Source organism: Magallana gigas, chromosome 10 (genome assembly GCF_963853765.1).
Source record: "Magallana gigas chromosome 10, xbMagGiga1.1, whole genome shotgun sequence".
In the NCBI taxonomy this organism is placed as follows: Eukaryota; Metazoa; Mollusca; class Bivalvia; order Ostreida; family Ostreidae; genus Magallana; species Magallana gigas.
In genome coordinates this window covers 26633807-26652453 of record NC_088862.1, presented here as the reverse complement: position 1 = coordinate 26652453, position 18647 = coordinate 26633807, and the positions used below count along the sequence as shown (strand labels likewise).

Below are 18647 nucleotides of genomic sequence, written 5' to 3'. Positions count from 1 at the left end.
TTTTGTTGTTTATGATGCGGTAATTTGCAATGAATGAATTTATATATGTAAGGAAAAACACAAAACAATGACAAATTTGAGCTCAAATCATGTGTTAGTAGTTTATCATGGGCACGTGCATGGATTAAAATCAAACCAACAATTTAAACAACTTAGTTTTTAAATGTGCTAAGTAATTATATTGCACTGTAAGTAATATTATCTACATGTATATTAACCTTTCACATGCGGGACATTTTATTTATTTTCAAAGGGGGGTATTGGAAAAAAGAAATCCACCTTAAAGCATAAAATATGAAAAATATTCAGATAGTTTCTTCAGTAGTTTATACTGGTATAAAGGTTACATTGATTAGAACCGTTTTAACAAGATCTTGGACTTTGGGCAGTACATGTACATGATAAACTCCGATTTGACGAAGGCGTTTTGATGAGCAAACTAGATAGTAACATCCCACAGAAAGTCCAAGCTCATGTTAGAACGATTCTAATACATGTACGATGCTACCATTGCTGTCCAAATGCTGATTGGTTGTGAAAAACGACCATTGGTATAGCTAAAAGTTACCAAATATATCATATCGAGGCAAGAACTTTTAAAATAATATCAGAAAACTCCGAGGCGGGAAAGTTTTGCGACCATACATCATGTGATTGTGATTATCCCACGCATATTATTTCTGAAAAATTCAGATATCAGGACAACCCATTATACCACTTCTTTAATTGCCAATCCACAAAATTGTTCTGTACTTAATGTGCGTCATGACATCACAACACTAATTTGTTTTGCGGAACATTATTATAAAATGTGATAATTAGAGAGCTGCCAAAGATGGACATGAATAACAATGGGGTCAGATGAGACAGCAGTTACTAATAATGTGAGCAGAGAAACTTTTTTCTCTAAACTTACTGAATGTCCCGAACTTTCAGGGTTATATCGATTCAGTCAAGTCACTGTTTCAAATATTGATTTCCACTTTCTTCTCGTTAATGATGATAAATTACCGTGGGCGCCAGTAAACTGAACAAAATTTGAAACTTGTATCAATCTTGCAAATCATCTTGTAATTATTGCAAGCAATGACCCAATGTAAAAAAAAAAAGTAATATCTATCGTCATTATATATAATTAACGAGAAAAATATTAACAATATTTATAAAGATACTACTTATTTTGTATGTATACTGTTTAAACTTGTTTGAAAATTTTGACCGAAGCGCTAATTTTTCTATACGTACTACTACTAATTATAGTGTGTTATACTATGTAATGTTACTTTTAATTTATAAACATGTATCAACAGAACTGTGGGTCCCTGAATTAGCGTAAATTTTGCACACTTTGCATTGTAACAATAAATTTCAGAGAATAAAAATTTCGAACTTTCTTAACTACCTCATTTATATACAAATTAAAGCTTCATGCATATATCTCCATCGTTTTCACGGAGTATGAATTGCTAATACAGGGTTTCAAAATGACGGGTGCTGATTAGACTAAGACCAAAATAACAATCGCATCTTCTCGGGCCTTTCCCATGAACTGAAAAACAACCCAAGGGGTTGCGAAAGTAAAACGTCGGGAAAGCGTCGTAATGCATTGTGGGAACGATTAAGAAAGAAAAAGATAAACAAAATGGCTGCCCTCACACGGGAAGGCAAGTAAATTTTGATCTTAGCCAATTTAAAACAGCTTACAATAGTAATATTGACAACGAATTGTTACAATGTATTGTTTTGTCGATCTAGAAACATCCGTTGTTATCAGGCGTGACTACTTTCTTGACTAATGCATTATGTTTGGTGTCGGCTTACCATTTTACCACATGATTTTATTTAAAATCTGACATTTTAAATCGACGTTTTAACACGACACAAACTTCCGGATAACGAATTATAGAGAAATCTCATTTTCTTATTTGTTAAAATTGATTAAGTTGCATTTGATGTAATCAAATTCAAAATTGATCATGATCAATTTAGTCACCCTTAAAAATTAAAGCATTTACTATTGCAAAAACTTGTTTGATTGATTTTATTGATTTGATAAAACTTAACCTGCATTTTCAATTTGTTAATATTGCAATAATTTTTTTCATAAAACAGCCATAGAGGAAGAAGTGCGAAACATTCAAAATAAGAAAAAGGCCTTAGAAACCAAAGGCGTTGAGTTGGATGAAGAGGAGGCAGAGAGGGTCGGTTTGGGGGCGACAGGCCATTATGACCAGGACATTTACAGCAACAGTGGGAAGACGTCCCTGCTTGGATATGACACATCCATTGCAGCAAGCGAGGAGAGAGATGTAAGTATTGGAGAATCGGTTTTTTAACTTACTAAATCATAAAGAAAACATTAGAGACGCCTAACTAAAATTTCGGTTTTGGTAAGAAACATGGTATATATACCATATTGTTTATTCATTGTTTATTGTTAGAGTGAAACATTTCATTTTGGAAGAGAATACAGTCAACCTGATATATATATTTAAAATTTACTCAAATCTAACATGTTCAAACATATATTTTCGAAGCTTTTTTTATATGATTGAATTGAAGTATTTTTCTAATCATGTACTTAATTTTAGGATGAGGACGACTCCAGCACAGTCTTTCAACCAAAGATGTCGTCTTACACAGCCCCACTCAATTTCCTAAACGACACACTGAATGACAAGGTAAGAAAGGAATTGTTGATTGGTAAAAAAAAAAAGATACATTTTATGCTTTATTAAAAATCAGAAATGATTTTCAATCGACTCTCTATTGAGAATTCTTAACGTCACAATGACTTTTTCCTGTGCAACAATAATATAAGAGGTTTTATCAATCGAAAATCCATAGTAAAATCATATCGTGGGATGACTCCCACAATCGACTTCTCTGGGCAAGGCAATTAGAATCAAATGAAAATGCATCATTTGACTGCACATAGTGTTGTTGAATGTTGACTGATTTTTAATTTTACTTGCAAATCGGAATCTAGGACCCCCTTGCCAGCTGTTACATGTACTTCACAACTCTGGGAACTGCTTAGTTGCAGCTTGTAGAATATGTGGTTCAAAAAATTAACTTTCTCCCACAGGATTTTGATCCCATGCAAGAGCACAGACCACAAAGAGTTCGAGACAGAGAAGGAACATACAGAGCTCAACTGAAGAACAGGATCATCTCCCCTGAGCGTTACGACCCGTTCGCTAATGGTCAGTATTTGTCCAACTAAACTTTGTTTGTAAATGTCTTGTGTATGATCATCTTCAAGCATTAAGTACTTGGATTACTCTTACACTCTGAAGAACGAGATAAACCAGAGATTTAGTTTTTGAATGACTTACTGGAATTGAGTAGAAAATAAATAATTTGCTACATATTAGTGTACAATATAGATTTGTAATTTATTTAATGCTTGAAGACGAAGACGGGTATATATACTGTTTTGGTAGTATATTTACCTGGATATTTTTTTTATCCATGATTTATGTTCATTGTCAGTCTTGTTATAGTTGCCCATATGACGTTACAGAGACAATGGTGGGTTTTTTTTTTGTCATTGATGTATATTCCTCAGTCCTGTGCAGTATACTAGGTTTTAAATCGAATGGTACATTTTATGGATTTTCCATACTGTGTTATGTAGGAAAGTAGAATTATGACCAAATATTTTTTGACAATAGATAGCCAGACTTGTAGCATGCAACGCGTTTGATTGAAGTTCGAACCCTTCGTCTCAAGATAGTAATTTCTCACCAAGTTGTGATGAGCAAAATAAGTTAAATTTTTTTATGGCAGTTATTAAATAACATAACAATGATTTTAAAGGCTGAATCAAAAGGCTGTCATGTCTTTTTTATATATTTTTCTGTTGTATAATTAAGACACTGTCTGCAGATTGTGTGGAAAGGGAAATAGTTTGGTTTTGTAGGACATTTATTTGATGTATGTGAAGTTTAAACATGTCTCATCTAGAAATTTGTTGGAGTACAGAGCGAAATTGTTGAATTTTAATATTACTTCATGGAGGAACAAAGACATGTTTATTCTGGAAATGAAAAAAAATGTATTGTAAAACTTTTGTCATTACCATTTTTCCCTTCAACAAAACTCGAGACTAATAGCAGTTATCTTTCCTTTGACAGCTCTTCAGGAGAAATGAGCAGATATTGTTGACGAGAATTAGAGAGGTTATCTAAAGAAACACTCTGCAGTCAGAGTGAATAAAGAAAAAAATTTATTGACAAAAAATGAACAATTTGCTTCAAAATATAATAAGCCTCTGCATTGATATTTGAAAAATGCAAAATCCATGTTTTATCGTAAATATTGCACAATATTTTTACTTTTTATTTTTTTTTATGAAGTTGGAGCATTTTTTATATATTAGGCTTGTATGTTGATAGACTAATATTAATGGACGACTAATTTTAGGCCATGCTTTTCTCCGTTGACTGAAGGCACCATGTGAACCTAGCCGTAGCGTACGTATGAAAAGATGTGATGCTATACATTGTATTGTGTAGAACTGAATGACGTGTGCATACATTGGTCTATAGATGGGAAATGGTTAATTTCATGTCATATGAACATCTCCCAAGAATCCAGATGACCAATATGTGCACACATGAAATGTTTCCATGGCAGTTTGACAAAAGGCAGAAAAATTCATATCTAAGACAAACTGAGAATGTTTGAGCTCTAGGAAAGAAATATCATTTTAAGGTTGGGGGGGGGGGGGGGGGGAGGGGAGGAGGTGATCAAATGTATTTGACTGCATGAGTTGAAATCTTTGCTCTTAAAAAAATTACTTCAAGCTCAACTGATAGTCAGCTTTTGTCAAACTCCATGAGAAGAAAACATGTCTTGATGAATGGCTCATATGAACTTTACTTATTATTGTTCATGTCACGGCTTCGCTGTGACATTCTGCTTTCTACTTGCAGGCGGAAAAACACCTGATGTCAACGACAGAACATTTGCCAATGTCATGAGAAGCTCTGCTTTGGACAGAGAAAAGGTATCTTTATTTTACAGAAGAAAAAACTATTGTATGCGGAGTAAAATTAATGGAAATTAGAATACTGACCAAAACAAACGCTCATTGCAATTTTCTTTACGTTTATAAATTGAGAACTGATATTCTATGAAAAAAATTATTGTATGAGGAAAAGAGTTAATGGAAACTAATCTACATGTATTTACTAAAAATGGCATTCATTTTAATTTTCTGATTATAAATATATATCCATGATTGATTCTTTATGAAGTGATTTGTTGTGTGTATGAATCTAACATTTGAAAAAAAAAAAAAATAATGACTACTTGAATGTTTTTAATCAGAACTAATATTTTATGGAGTAAATTGTTTTTAGGAAACAAGTTGTTGAGAAAAGGAAGAATGCTAACAAATGCTAAAATCTCTCTTTACCTAGGATGCGTATGAGAAACAAATAAAAGAGAAAGCGAAAGCTGGGGAACTGCGTGTGGTGAATGGCGGCGATGCCCAGAAAGCGGCTGCTGCAGCCGCTGCAGAAAAAAAGAAACGCCGTTGGGATCAAGCCGCAGAAGACTCTGGGGGCAAGAAAGCCAAAACGTCCTGGGAGTCTGCTGAGACCCCCTCCAACACACGCTGGGACGAAACTCCAGGCCGAAAAACGGGGGCTGAAACACCTGGCGCCACTCCTGGTCAGAGTACAAGGATGTGGGATGCCACACCTGGTCACCTGACCCCTGGAGCCACCACCCCAGGGAGGGATGCTGGTACTCCCGGGCATCAAGCTTCTAGCGCCAGGAGGAACAGATGGGATGAGACTCCCAGAACCGAAAGAGGTAAGGCCAAGTATTCCAAGGAATGTGTTACTATTAGTATACATTATTATTAATAGTTGTGGAATCATTAGAAGTCGTGGTTGCTCAATTTTCATGGTATTCGTGGGTAGCCATCCCCACGAATTTATATCATTGACAAAAAACAAATTTAGAATCTTTTTTACTGAAACTGAAAACCGACGCATCCACAAAATTACATCCCCACAAATAAGCAAAAAAAATCCACAATCCATTAAAATTGTGGAAGTTAAATGATTCCACAGTATGCTAAGTTTAGTTTGTGAATGATTATTGTTGATTTTATAACATGTAGTAATTTTCTTCTTTTAACATATTTGTGCTATCATTGAAAGATGTTTTACATGTAAAATGATTTTACATTGTACATGCAATTTGATATTTCAATGCTATTACATTGTACATGTTTGTAATTTGATTTTGCAATGTTATTGCATTAAAAGGTACATGTAATATGATTTTACAATGTTATTACATTTTTTACAGAGACTCCTGGACATGGCAGTGGATGGGCGGAGACCCCTAAAACTGACCGGGGAGGAGACCTGATACAGGACACCCCCACCCCTGGGGCCAGCAAGAGAAGGTCCAGATGGGACGAAACCCCTGGGGCACAGACCCCCTCAATGACCCCCAGTGCAATGACTCCTAGCATGACCCCAGGTAAGCCAATGTCTGAATCTCTCTGTTTTAGAATTGAAGGACTTTTTCTTGGACTAAGCATTTTTTTTGTCTGTATATGTGATTTTATTGATTTTCTTCAAAGTAATTTTAGGGGAAAATTGTAAAATCTTGTTTGTTTTTAGTGTTTTAAAAGAAATTTATTTTTAAAAGACTAAGTTTGTGAAATTATTGTTCATTATAAATACAAAAATGTGAAATCTCAAATCAAAGTATCTTGGCTCATAAGAAACAAACTTTGCCTCTGTGATTACTTTCAAATCTTTTTCCAGGTAATCAGACACCTGGAGGATCAACTCCAAGTGGTTTCACCCCCGGAGGTTCCACCCCCAGTGGGTTTACCCCAGGCGGCATCACTCCAAGTGGGACAACACCTACTGGAGCCAAAGCTATGGCGATGGCCACACCCACCCCAGGTCACCTGATGTCAATGACCCCAGAGCAGTTACAGGCGTACACCTGGCAGAGGGAGATAGACGAGAGGAACCGCCCCCTCTCCGACGACGAGTTGGACTCGTTGTTCCCGCCGGGATACAAGGTCAGTTTTTAGGTGGCATTTTCTTTGGCAATAATGTACTGATGTAGAGTTAAAGGACTTCTTTTGGACTGATTGAGAAAGCCACTTGTTCATGTACAAGAATTTGAGTGGTACAAATAAAAAGAAAGCGTTATGCCTTTGGAAATCTTCAATTAGAGTTATTGCACAACTTTAAGAAATATTGACTTATTAATACACGTTAACTTTACCTTCGTTCATTGCAATCCAGGTTCTCCAACCCCCTGCAGGGTACATCCCCATCCGTACCCCAGCACGTAAGCTGATTGCAACCCCCACCCCCATGGCCGGGACTCCGGCAGGGTTCAGGATGCAGACCCCCGACACAAAGACCCAGATTGTGGACATGCAGCCCAAGGGGAACCTGCCCATGATGAAGCCAGACGACATGCAGTACTTTGACAAGCTGCTAGTAAGTACCTAGTGTAGAGAGTACTTGAAAAGGGCTGAGTGGTTGTGATGATTTTAAGACTAATTTATTGATCTTTTAAGAAGAAGAGGCTTGTATAAAAATGTTAAAAAATATTCTTAAGAAGAAGAAAAGAAGAGTCTTTATAAAAATGTCAGAAAATATTCAAATTTTAAAGCTAGAATAATGAAAAGTAATGTGAAAATTGACTTTATGGTCAAATTTAACTGGTACAAAGGTGAAAGAGTAAATGGGAAAAAGAAAAATGGTTGCTGTCACACGTCTTGGACAAACATTATGTTCATATGGAAAGATAGAAATAATTTATAAATCTTTCCTCCCTCTCTCTCTCTCTCATAAGTGTTCAGTTGTTTTAACGAGGTAAAATTTGTGTTCCTTAGGTTGAAGTGGATGAAGAGACGTTATCACCAGAGGAACAGAAAGAGAGAAAAATCATGAAACTTCTACTAAAGATCAAGAACGGAACTCCTCCAATGAGAAAGGTAGGACTGTGATAATACAGAGTTCAAATAATTCACTTTATAGCCAAGTATGTGTAAGTTGATAATTTTCTCCAAGAGTTTGCTCTGCTTCCAATTTGAATATAACAAGACGGAAGTTTGAAAAAAAATAATTATGCATATTTTTCAGCTTATATAATTTGCTTTCAAAAAGGAAAATAGACTTTAAGAAAGATAAGTTAGACTTCAAGAAAGACAGAGTTTACAGAAATTACTTTTGTCATACATGTACATAGCAAAGAAGGACAGTTTTGAAAATTGAAGAAGTTTATTAATGCCTCCTAAACTGAGATGTAAAAAATTTTGTAGGTTGCAAAGTTTACAAATATTTCTCTACATATTCATTGGCTGCAACACTGTTGTCATTTAGATTTTTGTTCAAAAGTTTCAAACTGCAAACTTCTTTTTTACCATAGGCTGCCCTCCGACAGATCACAGACAAGGCGCGCGAGTTTGGGGCGGGGCCACTTTTCAATCAGATCCTGCCCCTCTTGATGTCCCCGACCCTGGAGGACCAGGAGCGTCACCTTCTGGTCAAGGTCATTGACCGCATCCTGTACAAACTGGACGACCTTGTGCGGCCCTACGTCCACAAGATCCTGGTCGTCATCGAGCCGCTGCTGATCGACGAGGACTACTACGCCAGAGTGGAGGGCAGGGAAATCATCTCTAACTTGGCAAAGGTAGGCACTTGTTTATTTACTAGGTGTATCTGATATTTACCTTGTACGTTCAACATCATAATGAAATAATTATGAAATAAAATTATATACTGTAAACCAAATTTATTCGCATGCAAGAAATTTTCGCGCGCAGGTTAGCGAGAGCCTTATTGTTGCGAATATTTCTAGCAGCACACCAGTATTTGCCATATAGTTATTATAAAATAAAACAAGTTTAGATTTGGCTTCATCGCAATTAAATGTCAATTAGTTGTCGCAAACCAGTTCACTTAGGTAAATCGTGAAATGATGTCGTCGCGAATAATAGTTGGTTTACAGTAAACACAAGATGGTGTCTTGAAATTCAAACATTCATCCCTTCATGTAGTATTTTTGGGTACAAACTTACATTCTAACTTTCATTGAATTATTTACATTATTTTAAAAGTCTTGACTCAACATGAATAAGTCTTTTCATCATCGTAATAAATAGATAAAATAAATTGTTGCTGCTCTATGCTTATACTATAGATTAGGAAACAGTAACAATATTCCAACTAAAAGCATTTTCAAGATACATTGATCACATAGATTTAAATCAAATGGTAAAAAATAGATTTAAATCAAATGGTAAAATTTAAGTAAAAAAAAAACAAAACTTTTTTTGTTTTTCAGGCTGCAGGTTTGGCCACCATGATCTCCACAATGAGACCTGACATTGACAACTTGGACGAGTACGTCCGTAACACAACTGCCAGGGCCTTCGCTGTTGTAGCCTCGGCCCTGGGGATCCCCTCCCTGCTGCCCTTCTTGAAGGCCGTGTGTAAGAGCAAGAAGTCATGGCAGGCCAGACACACAGGAATCAAGATTGTCCAACAGATCGCTATTCTCATGGGGTGTGCCATCCTCCCCCACCTCAAGAACTTAGTAGAGATTATTGAACATGGTGAGTTGGAAAAACTATTCCAAGTTTTGAAGAGTTTATAAAGTAAGAGATATAAAACAGGGAAAAAATTTTTTGAATAAGAGAGAAATCAAAATCAAATCCAAATTTATTTTCTGAATATGTGAATAACGAGAAAACAGTCACTCATCAATTTTTGTTTTATTGATTGATTAAGAAGAAATATGAAAAACAAAACAAACATTTTTGAGGTGTTTTTAAACAGTTAAATTTGTACTCAGTTACATTGCTCTGGGAAAAAGAACTAGTACTGTGGAATCATTTAATTTTGTGGGGGCCAATTTTAGTGGATTGTCAGTATTTAGCTTATTCGTGGGTATGAAATTTCGTGGGTTAGTCGGTTTTTAGTTTCAGTATAAAAACTAAATCTATTATCATTAGTTTGTCAAGGGTGTAAATTCGTGGGTGAGGGCTATCCACGAATACCACGAAAATTGAGCCACCACGAATTCTAATGATTCCACAGTAGTTAATTTCTGCATACAGTTCAATTTGTACAGTTTAGTTGCTGCATAGACTAATGAATTGTATTGTACTATATATTTTGTACTCTCCCTCCTAGGACTGGTGGATGAGCAACAGAAGGTCCGTACCATCACTGCCCTGGCCCTGGCCGCCCTGGCTGAAGCTGCCACCCCCTATGGTATCGAGTCCTTCGACAGCGTGCTCAAACCACTGTGGAAGGGTATCCGACAGCACAGAGGAAAGGTAAGGCTGATAGTGTTATGTTTAATTACTGGTATTACATGTATATGCACCAGTGTAATACTGTATGTATATCTGGTAACTTTCGCGATGGTCAAATTTTTCGATTTCTGTCTGAAACATTTTAAATTCGCACACCTGAGCATATTGTGTACAAGAATCTGAAAACACAAAAATGATTGAGTTTTGTACATGTTATGTTGTATTTCTCAGGGTCTGGCTGCCTTCCTGAAGGCCATCGGTTATCTGATCCCTCTCATGGACGCCGAGTACGCCAACTACTACACTAGGGAAGTGATGCTCATTCTGAAGAGAGAGTTCCAGTCTCCTGATGAAGAGATGAAGAAAATCGTACTGAAGGTAAGGGAGAGAGAGACAAAAAGAAAGCAGTGCTATCATATACAATTGTGAACATGCTTCATTGTATTTTTGAAAAAAATTTACCACTCTGAAGAAGCGGTCTTGATTTGTGTGTATCACTTTTTGTATACGCAAGAGTAACCATCATTTTCATTTTAGAAGCCTTGAGATTCATATGATTTTAATAAATAATTAATAAATTTGTTGATTTGAAATCAGTATTAAATTTGTGGTAATTTCCATGTACTGTTGGTATAAGGCGTTATTATATAAAGTCATGTACATATATGTAATCTGTGTGTCATCTTTTGTAAAAATAGGTGGTGAAGCAGTGCTGTGCTACAGATGGTGTAGAGCCCCAGTACATTAAGGATGAGATCCTGCCCACATTCTTCAAACATTTCTGGAACCAGAGGATGGCTCTGGACAGAAGGAACTACAGACAGGTCAGACCAATCATAGGTTTTGGTTTGACAACATCTTTATTTTATTTAGAGACCGTCTCTTTCATGTATAAAGATACCTGTATCTTATAAGGGAATAAGTGTAAGATTGTTGTATCCGAAAAAAAGTGCAATGTATAGAAATTGAATAACCTTGTTCTTTAAACACAATTAAAAAGAGGTCGTTTGGGGAGGAAAAACCTTGGGCTTATTTGTAAGGGCTTAAATTGTGGCAATTTGAAAATATTTAATGCAGTAATTTAGAGAAAATTGTCATTCAAATGCTAGTACACAATGATTTTATGATGTGTATAGTAAATACTAAAAGGTGTTTTTTTGGTGAGGATTCGAATATAGATATGATAGTTACTAAATTTTGATCCAGTTATTTCGGGAAAAAAATTTAATTTGTATTCATGTACAAGCTAGTTGTACATTGTATCAATGTTAAATAAGGTAAATCAATATCATGGATTTCAAACTGACGCTTGTTAATTTTTCAGTTGGTGGACACCACTGTGGAGATTGCCAACAAGGTCGGAGCAGCGGAAATCATCCAGCGGATTGTGGATGATCTGAAGGATGAGGCGGAACAGTACAGGAAGATGGTGATGGAAACCATCGAGAAGATCATGGGGAACCTCGGAGCGGCTGACATTGACTCGCGACTGGAGGAACAGCTGATTGACGGTATCTTGTACGCCTTTCAGGAACAGACCACAGAGGTAACTGATTAGAACTATCTCTTTTTATAGGAGACTTATTCCAATAAGAGTTATCTCTCTTGATTAATTAACTAAAATGATGAAGGAAATTGAATTTTGAGTGCAATATCTTATAACAGATTAAACTTAAGGAGTTATTCACAAGGAATTTACTTATCCATGTGACTGTCATTTAAACGAAATTCACGGAAATTGATGCCAAGGAATATCTATGAAACAACAATATATAATGTTGTGTCTGTTGTTGATTTGCAGGATGTGGTGATGTTGAACGGTTTCGGAACAGTGGTGAATGCCCTGGGCAAGCGGGTGAAGCCGTACCTACCACAGATCTGTGGTACCATTCTGTGGCGTCTCAACAACAAGTCGGCCAAAGTCCGACAGCAGGCCGCCGATCTCATCTCCAGGATCGCCGTCGTCATGAAGACCTGTCAGGAGGTTAGTCATCAGAACGTTTGTTTGATCAGGGACATATGTATAAATGGGATAGGGCAACTTTTACATTCCCCATTGTACTTTCCAAAATATCACAAGATCAGGGAAGTGTATACTATTAAGATAGGGCAACTTCTACATTAGCTCTGTTTACTTCCCAATATATGACAGGAGCCTAGCTTTACAAGTTTTGATGACTACGTTCAGTTCCAATGAAATATATTGATTTTGATCAAATTATTTATTACTCCTTGTTAATAGGGATTGCTTTTGTGGTAAAATGATTTTGATTTAAATATTATAAGGAATACAAACGACTATTTTTATGTAGTCTTGGAAATAGGGCTCAAGTGGGCTTTTGAGTTTTAAAAACCTTATCATATTTATAACCAGATAATTAAGGGATATCATAAAGTACAAGCAACATTGTAGGGTTATTTTATGATTGCTTTTTGATGGTAATGAATTGTTACATATTTAATAGCATAATTGATATTTGAAGTTTAAATTGACCTTTAAAATTTGGTATAACAAGACTTGTGATATCCCTTAGTTAGTACATATGTCCCTAGTTTGATGAACTGTAGGAGGTAAATATTTGTTTCAGTTTAAAATCCTGTTCAGTCTAGGAAAGCCCTAACATAAGTTAATAAGATTACATGCATGTGTATAATAGATAGAATTATTATATGCCCATAAATTTTTCCTTCTTGATACTGTCAATTTTACAGAATGTGATCCGATTTTCCAGATCACCACACTGTGGTTTTCCGATTCTGTATCACATTTCTCTGAAACTGATGATGTAGAACACATTAAATAACATCTGTATTTAACGCATTTAAAAGGCGTTTGTTTCAAAATAGCATTGTTATATAAGTAAACATCATACACTTCATTTTAAAAGCAAAGTTTTGTAATTAAACCTTAAAAAAAAAAAGGGTATATAAAAAATTTACCATTATAACAGTAACTTGATCTAAAGAGCTGGATCAAGTCTCGTTGCCAGACACCGATCGGCGTCTCGTTTGATCTGATGATTCGTGCCTCTCGACTTGATCCGACACTTTGGATCAAGTTACTGTTATAAAATTATATATTTATCACACTTTACAGGTTATTCATAATTTTACTTTTGTTTTCCTACAGGAGCGGCTGATGGGTCACTTGGGAGTGGTGCTGTACGAGTACCTGGGAGAGGAGTACCCCGAGGTACTGGGCAGTATCCTGGGGGCCCTGAAGGGCATTGTCAATGTGATCGGAATGACCAAGATGACTCCACCAATCAAAGATCTCCTCCCCCGTCTCACCCCCATCCTCAAAAATAGGTCAGTTCAGTGTGATAATAAATACTATCATCAAATAAATTCGTCAGTGCCTTTTCACAATGTAATATGAAATGCACTTTGTTATAAACCTGATGTAAAATTTGAAGAAGGCCTCTTAAAACAAATCACCAGAGATTCATTTGATTTGACTTGATGTGAGTTTGGTGGGGAAATTACAACATGCAGAAATTGAGTCAGAAACTATGCCCGACGTTAATTGCAATTACTTGAAGTAACAATTGCTAAAAATGAATGAAGCAAAAAAAAAAAGAGTTACACACATTTATATACCCAATTTTTAAAAATTTTGGTTGATGTGGATGCACAGTACATCTGTTATGCATGCTTAATTGATTATGTCTCTGTTTTTTCGTTGACAGGCACGAGAAGGTACAGGAGAACTGTATAGACCTGGTGGGTCGGATCGCTGACCGCGGGGCCGAGTACGTGTCTGCTCGTGAGTGGATGAGGATCTGCTTTGAGTTACTAGAGCTGCTGAAGGCTCACAAGAAGGCTATTCGTAGGGCAACCGTCAACACGTTCGGCTACATTGCCAAAGCTATTGGGTGAGTTCTGTTTAAATTACAGACTGGCTATTTAACATACATGTAGACTTGTAAAATCGCTTTTCTATGATACAAATTCATATATAACAACATCCCGAACAAGGTAACTTCAGAGTGACCTATTAAGTATGAATATATATAAAAATGATAGCCAATCAGATCCAAGCTTCTTATATCAAGTCTTGAAATAGTTTAATAGCTTTATCTCCTACAACTCTAATGCTTACCTTTATAGTTGTTCATTTTATGCCAAGATGAATTTTTATAGGCCAAAACTGTGTATAAAATCTGTTCAACCAAAATCAGTCAAACAACCTAAACACAAACTTAGCATCAATTCATGTACTTTGCCATGACTTTATTTACTACACAAGACACCTCAGGCATCTAGGTTTGTCAGTGTTTAAACAACCAGCCAAGATTTCAGCGGCGATGAGTTCATTGGCTTATTGCAAGGTCACTCTGAGGTGACACTACAGAAAATGTTGTTAGATATTGTTGAATTAACATATCGTGTTATTATATTATTTAATGTGGTGTAATTTGTTTTCCAGTCCACACGATGTGTTGGCCACTCTCCTCAATAATCTCAAGGTCCAAGAGAGACAGAACCGAGTGTGTACTACTGTTGCCATAGCGATCGTAGCCGAGACCTGCTCCCCCTTCACCGTGCTCCCTGCACTGATGAACGAGTACCGAGTGCCCGAACTCAACGTTCAGAACGGTGTGTTAAAATCCCTCTCATTCATGTTCGAGTACATCGGAGAAATGGGCAAAGACTACATCTACGCGGTTGCTCCACTTCTTGAAGATGCTTTGATGGACAGGTAATTTTATCATTCTATACTAATACCCGGCAACTGTATACCAGTACTGTGGATACGTTATATTCAACTTTCATCACTTTCCTAGTTAAGTTGATCTATGAAATTAAATGTTCATTGAAGTGCCATTCATTACAGCATGTTTTATTGATAGGGTCATTGTCGTCCAAATTAAGTTTCCTTAAGGTGCCTCACTACACCTTGAAAAAGTTTCTCAAATCAGCAGAAAATTGCTTGATTATGATAGAAAGCATGATGGATAAGAAGTATATATATCAAATAAGCGAAAAAATGTGCAATTTCAGATAAGAATTGGATTTTCAAAAATTTCATTCAGTAAACATAAACAAAAGCCCCAGGTGGATTCGAACTCATGACCTGCAGTTCACAAGCCTGATACTTTCACCACTGAGCTATGACGATATACATCTGAATCGATTGATACAAACAGTTTAACAAAACATTTAAATCGCCATCTTGTGACATAGTGTCTTAAAAAGTACATGTTTAAGTCTCGGTGTAGTGAAGTACCTTAAAACTTTGATGATATTAATTCAATCTATGGAAATTTATGACTACAAATATTGTTAGAACCACTCTAATCACATCTTTTAGTTACTTGTACTTGATTTCAGTTCTGTGATTTCTTATATATTAAATCTAATGCTTACACATACTCCACTCAATTATTGAACTAAGAATGACCGAATCAAAATCTTATGAAAACATGGAGCTACATATATTAAATATCAAAAAAGTCTCAATCTTTTGTTTATGTTGATTCAGTGGACAGTGTTATTGGAAACTATTTCATTTCTCTGGCTTTTTTTTTTTCATTTGTAGAGATCTCGTGCACAGACAGACTTCGATGTCAGCAATACAGCACATTGCCCTCGGGGTTTACGGCTTCGGCTGTGAGGATGCTCTCACTCATCTGTTGAACTATGTGTGGCCAAACATTTTTGAGACGTCCCCTCACGTTGTGCAGGCTTTCATGGGCTCCATTGAAGGCATGAGGGTGGGAATCGGTCCAAGCAAGATTTTACAATATGCCCTACAGGTGAGGACTATAAAACAACTTTTATTGGGGTGGGTTGAAAGGGGGGTGGGGCTTGAGTTACATTCAGATCCCATCCCTTGACATATAGATAAATATGATAAAAGTCTTTCCTTTCCAGTATTTTACTCTTTGATATGAATATTAATTGAATTTATTTTACTTTATTGAGTTTTTGGGGAGGGGGGAGTCATTTAAAGTAATACATGTAGTTAGATCATATTACAAGTAATTAAATTTTTAGTAATTAAGAAGGGGCAGAGTAAGCAAATGTTTTAATAATGTATTTAAAATCAACCAACACTAGAGTGGGTTGTATTTGATAGGGACACACTTTAACTTTGCACTCTTCAAGGGTGTCTTACTTCAAGATTTTAAATTTCTCAAAATACATGCTGCCCATTAATTTTCCTATTCATCAGCTCTTTCTTTTAATATATTTCAGGGTCTGTTCCACCCAGCCCGTAAGGTGCGAGACGTTTACTGGAAGGTCTACAACACAGTGTACATCGGAGCCCAGGACGGAATGATTCCCGCCTATCCCAGGGTTCCAAACGACCAGAAGAACAACTACGTCCGCTACGAACTGGATTATATCTTATAAAGGGAGATTACTAGCAGCATTTCTTTGACTTTGCTGTTGTCGTTCTATATTGTGAAAGAAAAAAAGATGACACTTAGACATGATGTCTGGAGACAAAAACAGAAGCTTGTTAAAAGTAGATGTGTGTTAAACTCTCTATTGATCGTGGACAATGAGGGATTTAGATTTATTAAAGTTGATTTAATGTAGTATGAATATCATTCAACTTTTAAAAAAAAGGATCTGTGTCCACTGTGTTTCATTTTGTACATCTTCATTTTCTTCGTCAGTCTATAGTGAAAACAAAAAATTGGCTTATGATGTTTGAAATGACATGATAATTGGTGATTCCAAACAAAAAAGGAGAAAGTGTCTTATAATCATGATCTTCATAGGTTGATTTTTTTCATTTCAAAGACATATAATAGAGATTTGCTAATACATTGAAGAGTGATGTATTATTATTCACAAAACTGAAATACGTTAAGGTCATCCACTTCTTCACCCTTTCATCTTTCAGACCTAAATATTTATTATATTCGACAGTGGTAATTATCTGAAGTTGATTAAAAGAGCCCTGTTTTCTTTCATGTAACGTGGAGAAAGTTGTGAATTGATTATTTGTCAGTCATTGTAACATGCAATTTTGTCGACATGAAAATAAACGCTAAATCATCAAACATTGGTCTCTTGGTTTTTATTTATAATGAATTTGTTGTGCTATGCTAGTATCTCATGAAAATCTAAGATTGCCAAATATGTAAAAAATCATATAAAGTTGCTGTTGTTATGATTGTAAGCAACATAATATGCAGACTTGTGATAACTGAACAATTCTGATCGAATTGAAATTAAATCTCTCTCTCTCTCTCTCTCTCTCTCTCTCTCTCTCTCTCTCTCTCTCAGTAGGGATATTTATGTTTGCCAGACGAGGTCTCAGGCAAATTTTCTGTAATTTATTTTGTAAATTTAAGGAATTTGATTTTTCCGGAAGGGGGGGGGGGGTCCGGACCGACCCACCCTCTAGCTTCGCGCATGCCTCGTAACACCCTGGAAAATTTTTCTGCTCTCCGCGCATGAACTGTACAGCTATTTAGAATTTTCGATTAGCTTAACATGATTATATGCTATTCTGTTTGAGCATTCGTCCACATTGTTTTAGAAATACAAAAAGAAAGTGTCAACTTCAGAATCTAATCTCAGATTCAACGCAATCTACGACAGTATGCATGTATATGTCTAATGGTGTTTTTTTAATTTTTTTCCATAACACATTGATATAATTGTTAATGTTAAATGCTACATGTACGTATGATCTTATGTGAATGATAATTAAAAACGGAACTGGATCAACGCAACTTTATTACACATAGAAGGTGGATTTAGGAAGGGACGTGTAACCTTTCGTGAAAACGTGATCCAATTAGTCGCATATAATCGTTTGCCTAGCTACACAGAGGCAAAAGCCCGTTTTAACATTAATTTCAATGTTACCATAACCTATTAATTACATTGAAATTAATGTTAAAACGGGCTTGGCACCTTTGCCGTGCTACTACATAAATCAATGAATACCGCAAGCGTAAAAATGTAGTTCTGTGACATGGTTTAAACACCCGATACATGTAGTAATTTGATCGTGCGCTGGTTCAACTTGGTTATGACATATATAGCTCTAAGTACATGTATACATTTCTTATTTATTCCTGTAAAACTCACGTGCAGTTCTTGCACACATATACTAAGTACACGTGCCTGTTGTCAGATACTTTATGCTTTAAAATTTATATAATTAAAAGCATACTTTAATCTGTTAATAACCTGATTAGGTTTTAACTAATATATTGATTTATGTATTTTAAAGTTGTTGTTGTTTTTTTTACATTGAACACTTATTATTTACTTTGTCGAGGAAATGAAGATTTCCTGGATTTATGCAACAAATTTTAAGATATTTCAATTTTGATGAAGTAATTGCAATATT

General features: G+C 35.8%; 1 protein-coding gene across 3 annotated transcripts; it reads left to right on the top strand.

Moving 5' to 3' along the window:
* Window positions 1-1544: 1544 nt before the first annotated feature.
* LOC105333111 (splicing factor 3B subunit 1) lies at window positions 1545-17343 on the top strand. Of its 3 annotated transcripts, XM_011435940.4 has the most exons (22): window positions 1545-1664; window positions 2113-2309; window positions 2592-2681; window positions 3089-3206; window positions 4941-5014; window positions 5430-5826; window positions 6331-6507; window positions 6798-7063; window positions 7293-7493; window positions 7892-7993; window positions 8428-8694; window positions 9349-9619; window positions 10200-10345; window positions 10556-10702; window positions 11023-11148; window positions 11649-11870; window positions 12126-12308; window positions 13455-13633; window positions 14014-14199; window positions 14754-15026; window positions 15867-16083; window positions 16526-17343. In XM_011435940.4, the coding sequence occupies exons 1-22, from the start codon at window positions 1643-1645 to the stop codon at window positions 16682-16684; spliced, it is 4020 nt and encodes a 1339-aa protein (XP_011434242.1). In that variant the 5' UTR covers window positions 1545-1642; the 3' UTR covers window positions 16685-17343. The 3 variants fall into 3 exon arrangements, with proteins under 3 accessions (XP_011434242.1, XP_065929715.1, XP_065929714.1); XM_066073643.1 differs by lacking the exons at window positions 1545-1664; window positions 2113-2309; window positions 2592-2681 and adding an exon at window positions 4429-4478 and having other exon boundaries at window positions 3190-3206; XM_066073642.1 differs by lacking the exons at window positions 1545-1664; window positions 2113-2309; window positions 2592-2681; window positions 3089-3206 and adding an exon at window positions 4338-4478.
* The last annotated feature ends 1304 nt before the right edge of the window (window positions 17344-18647 follow it).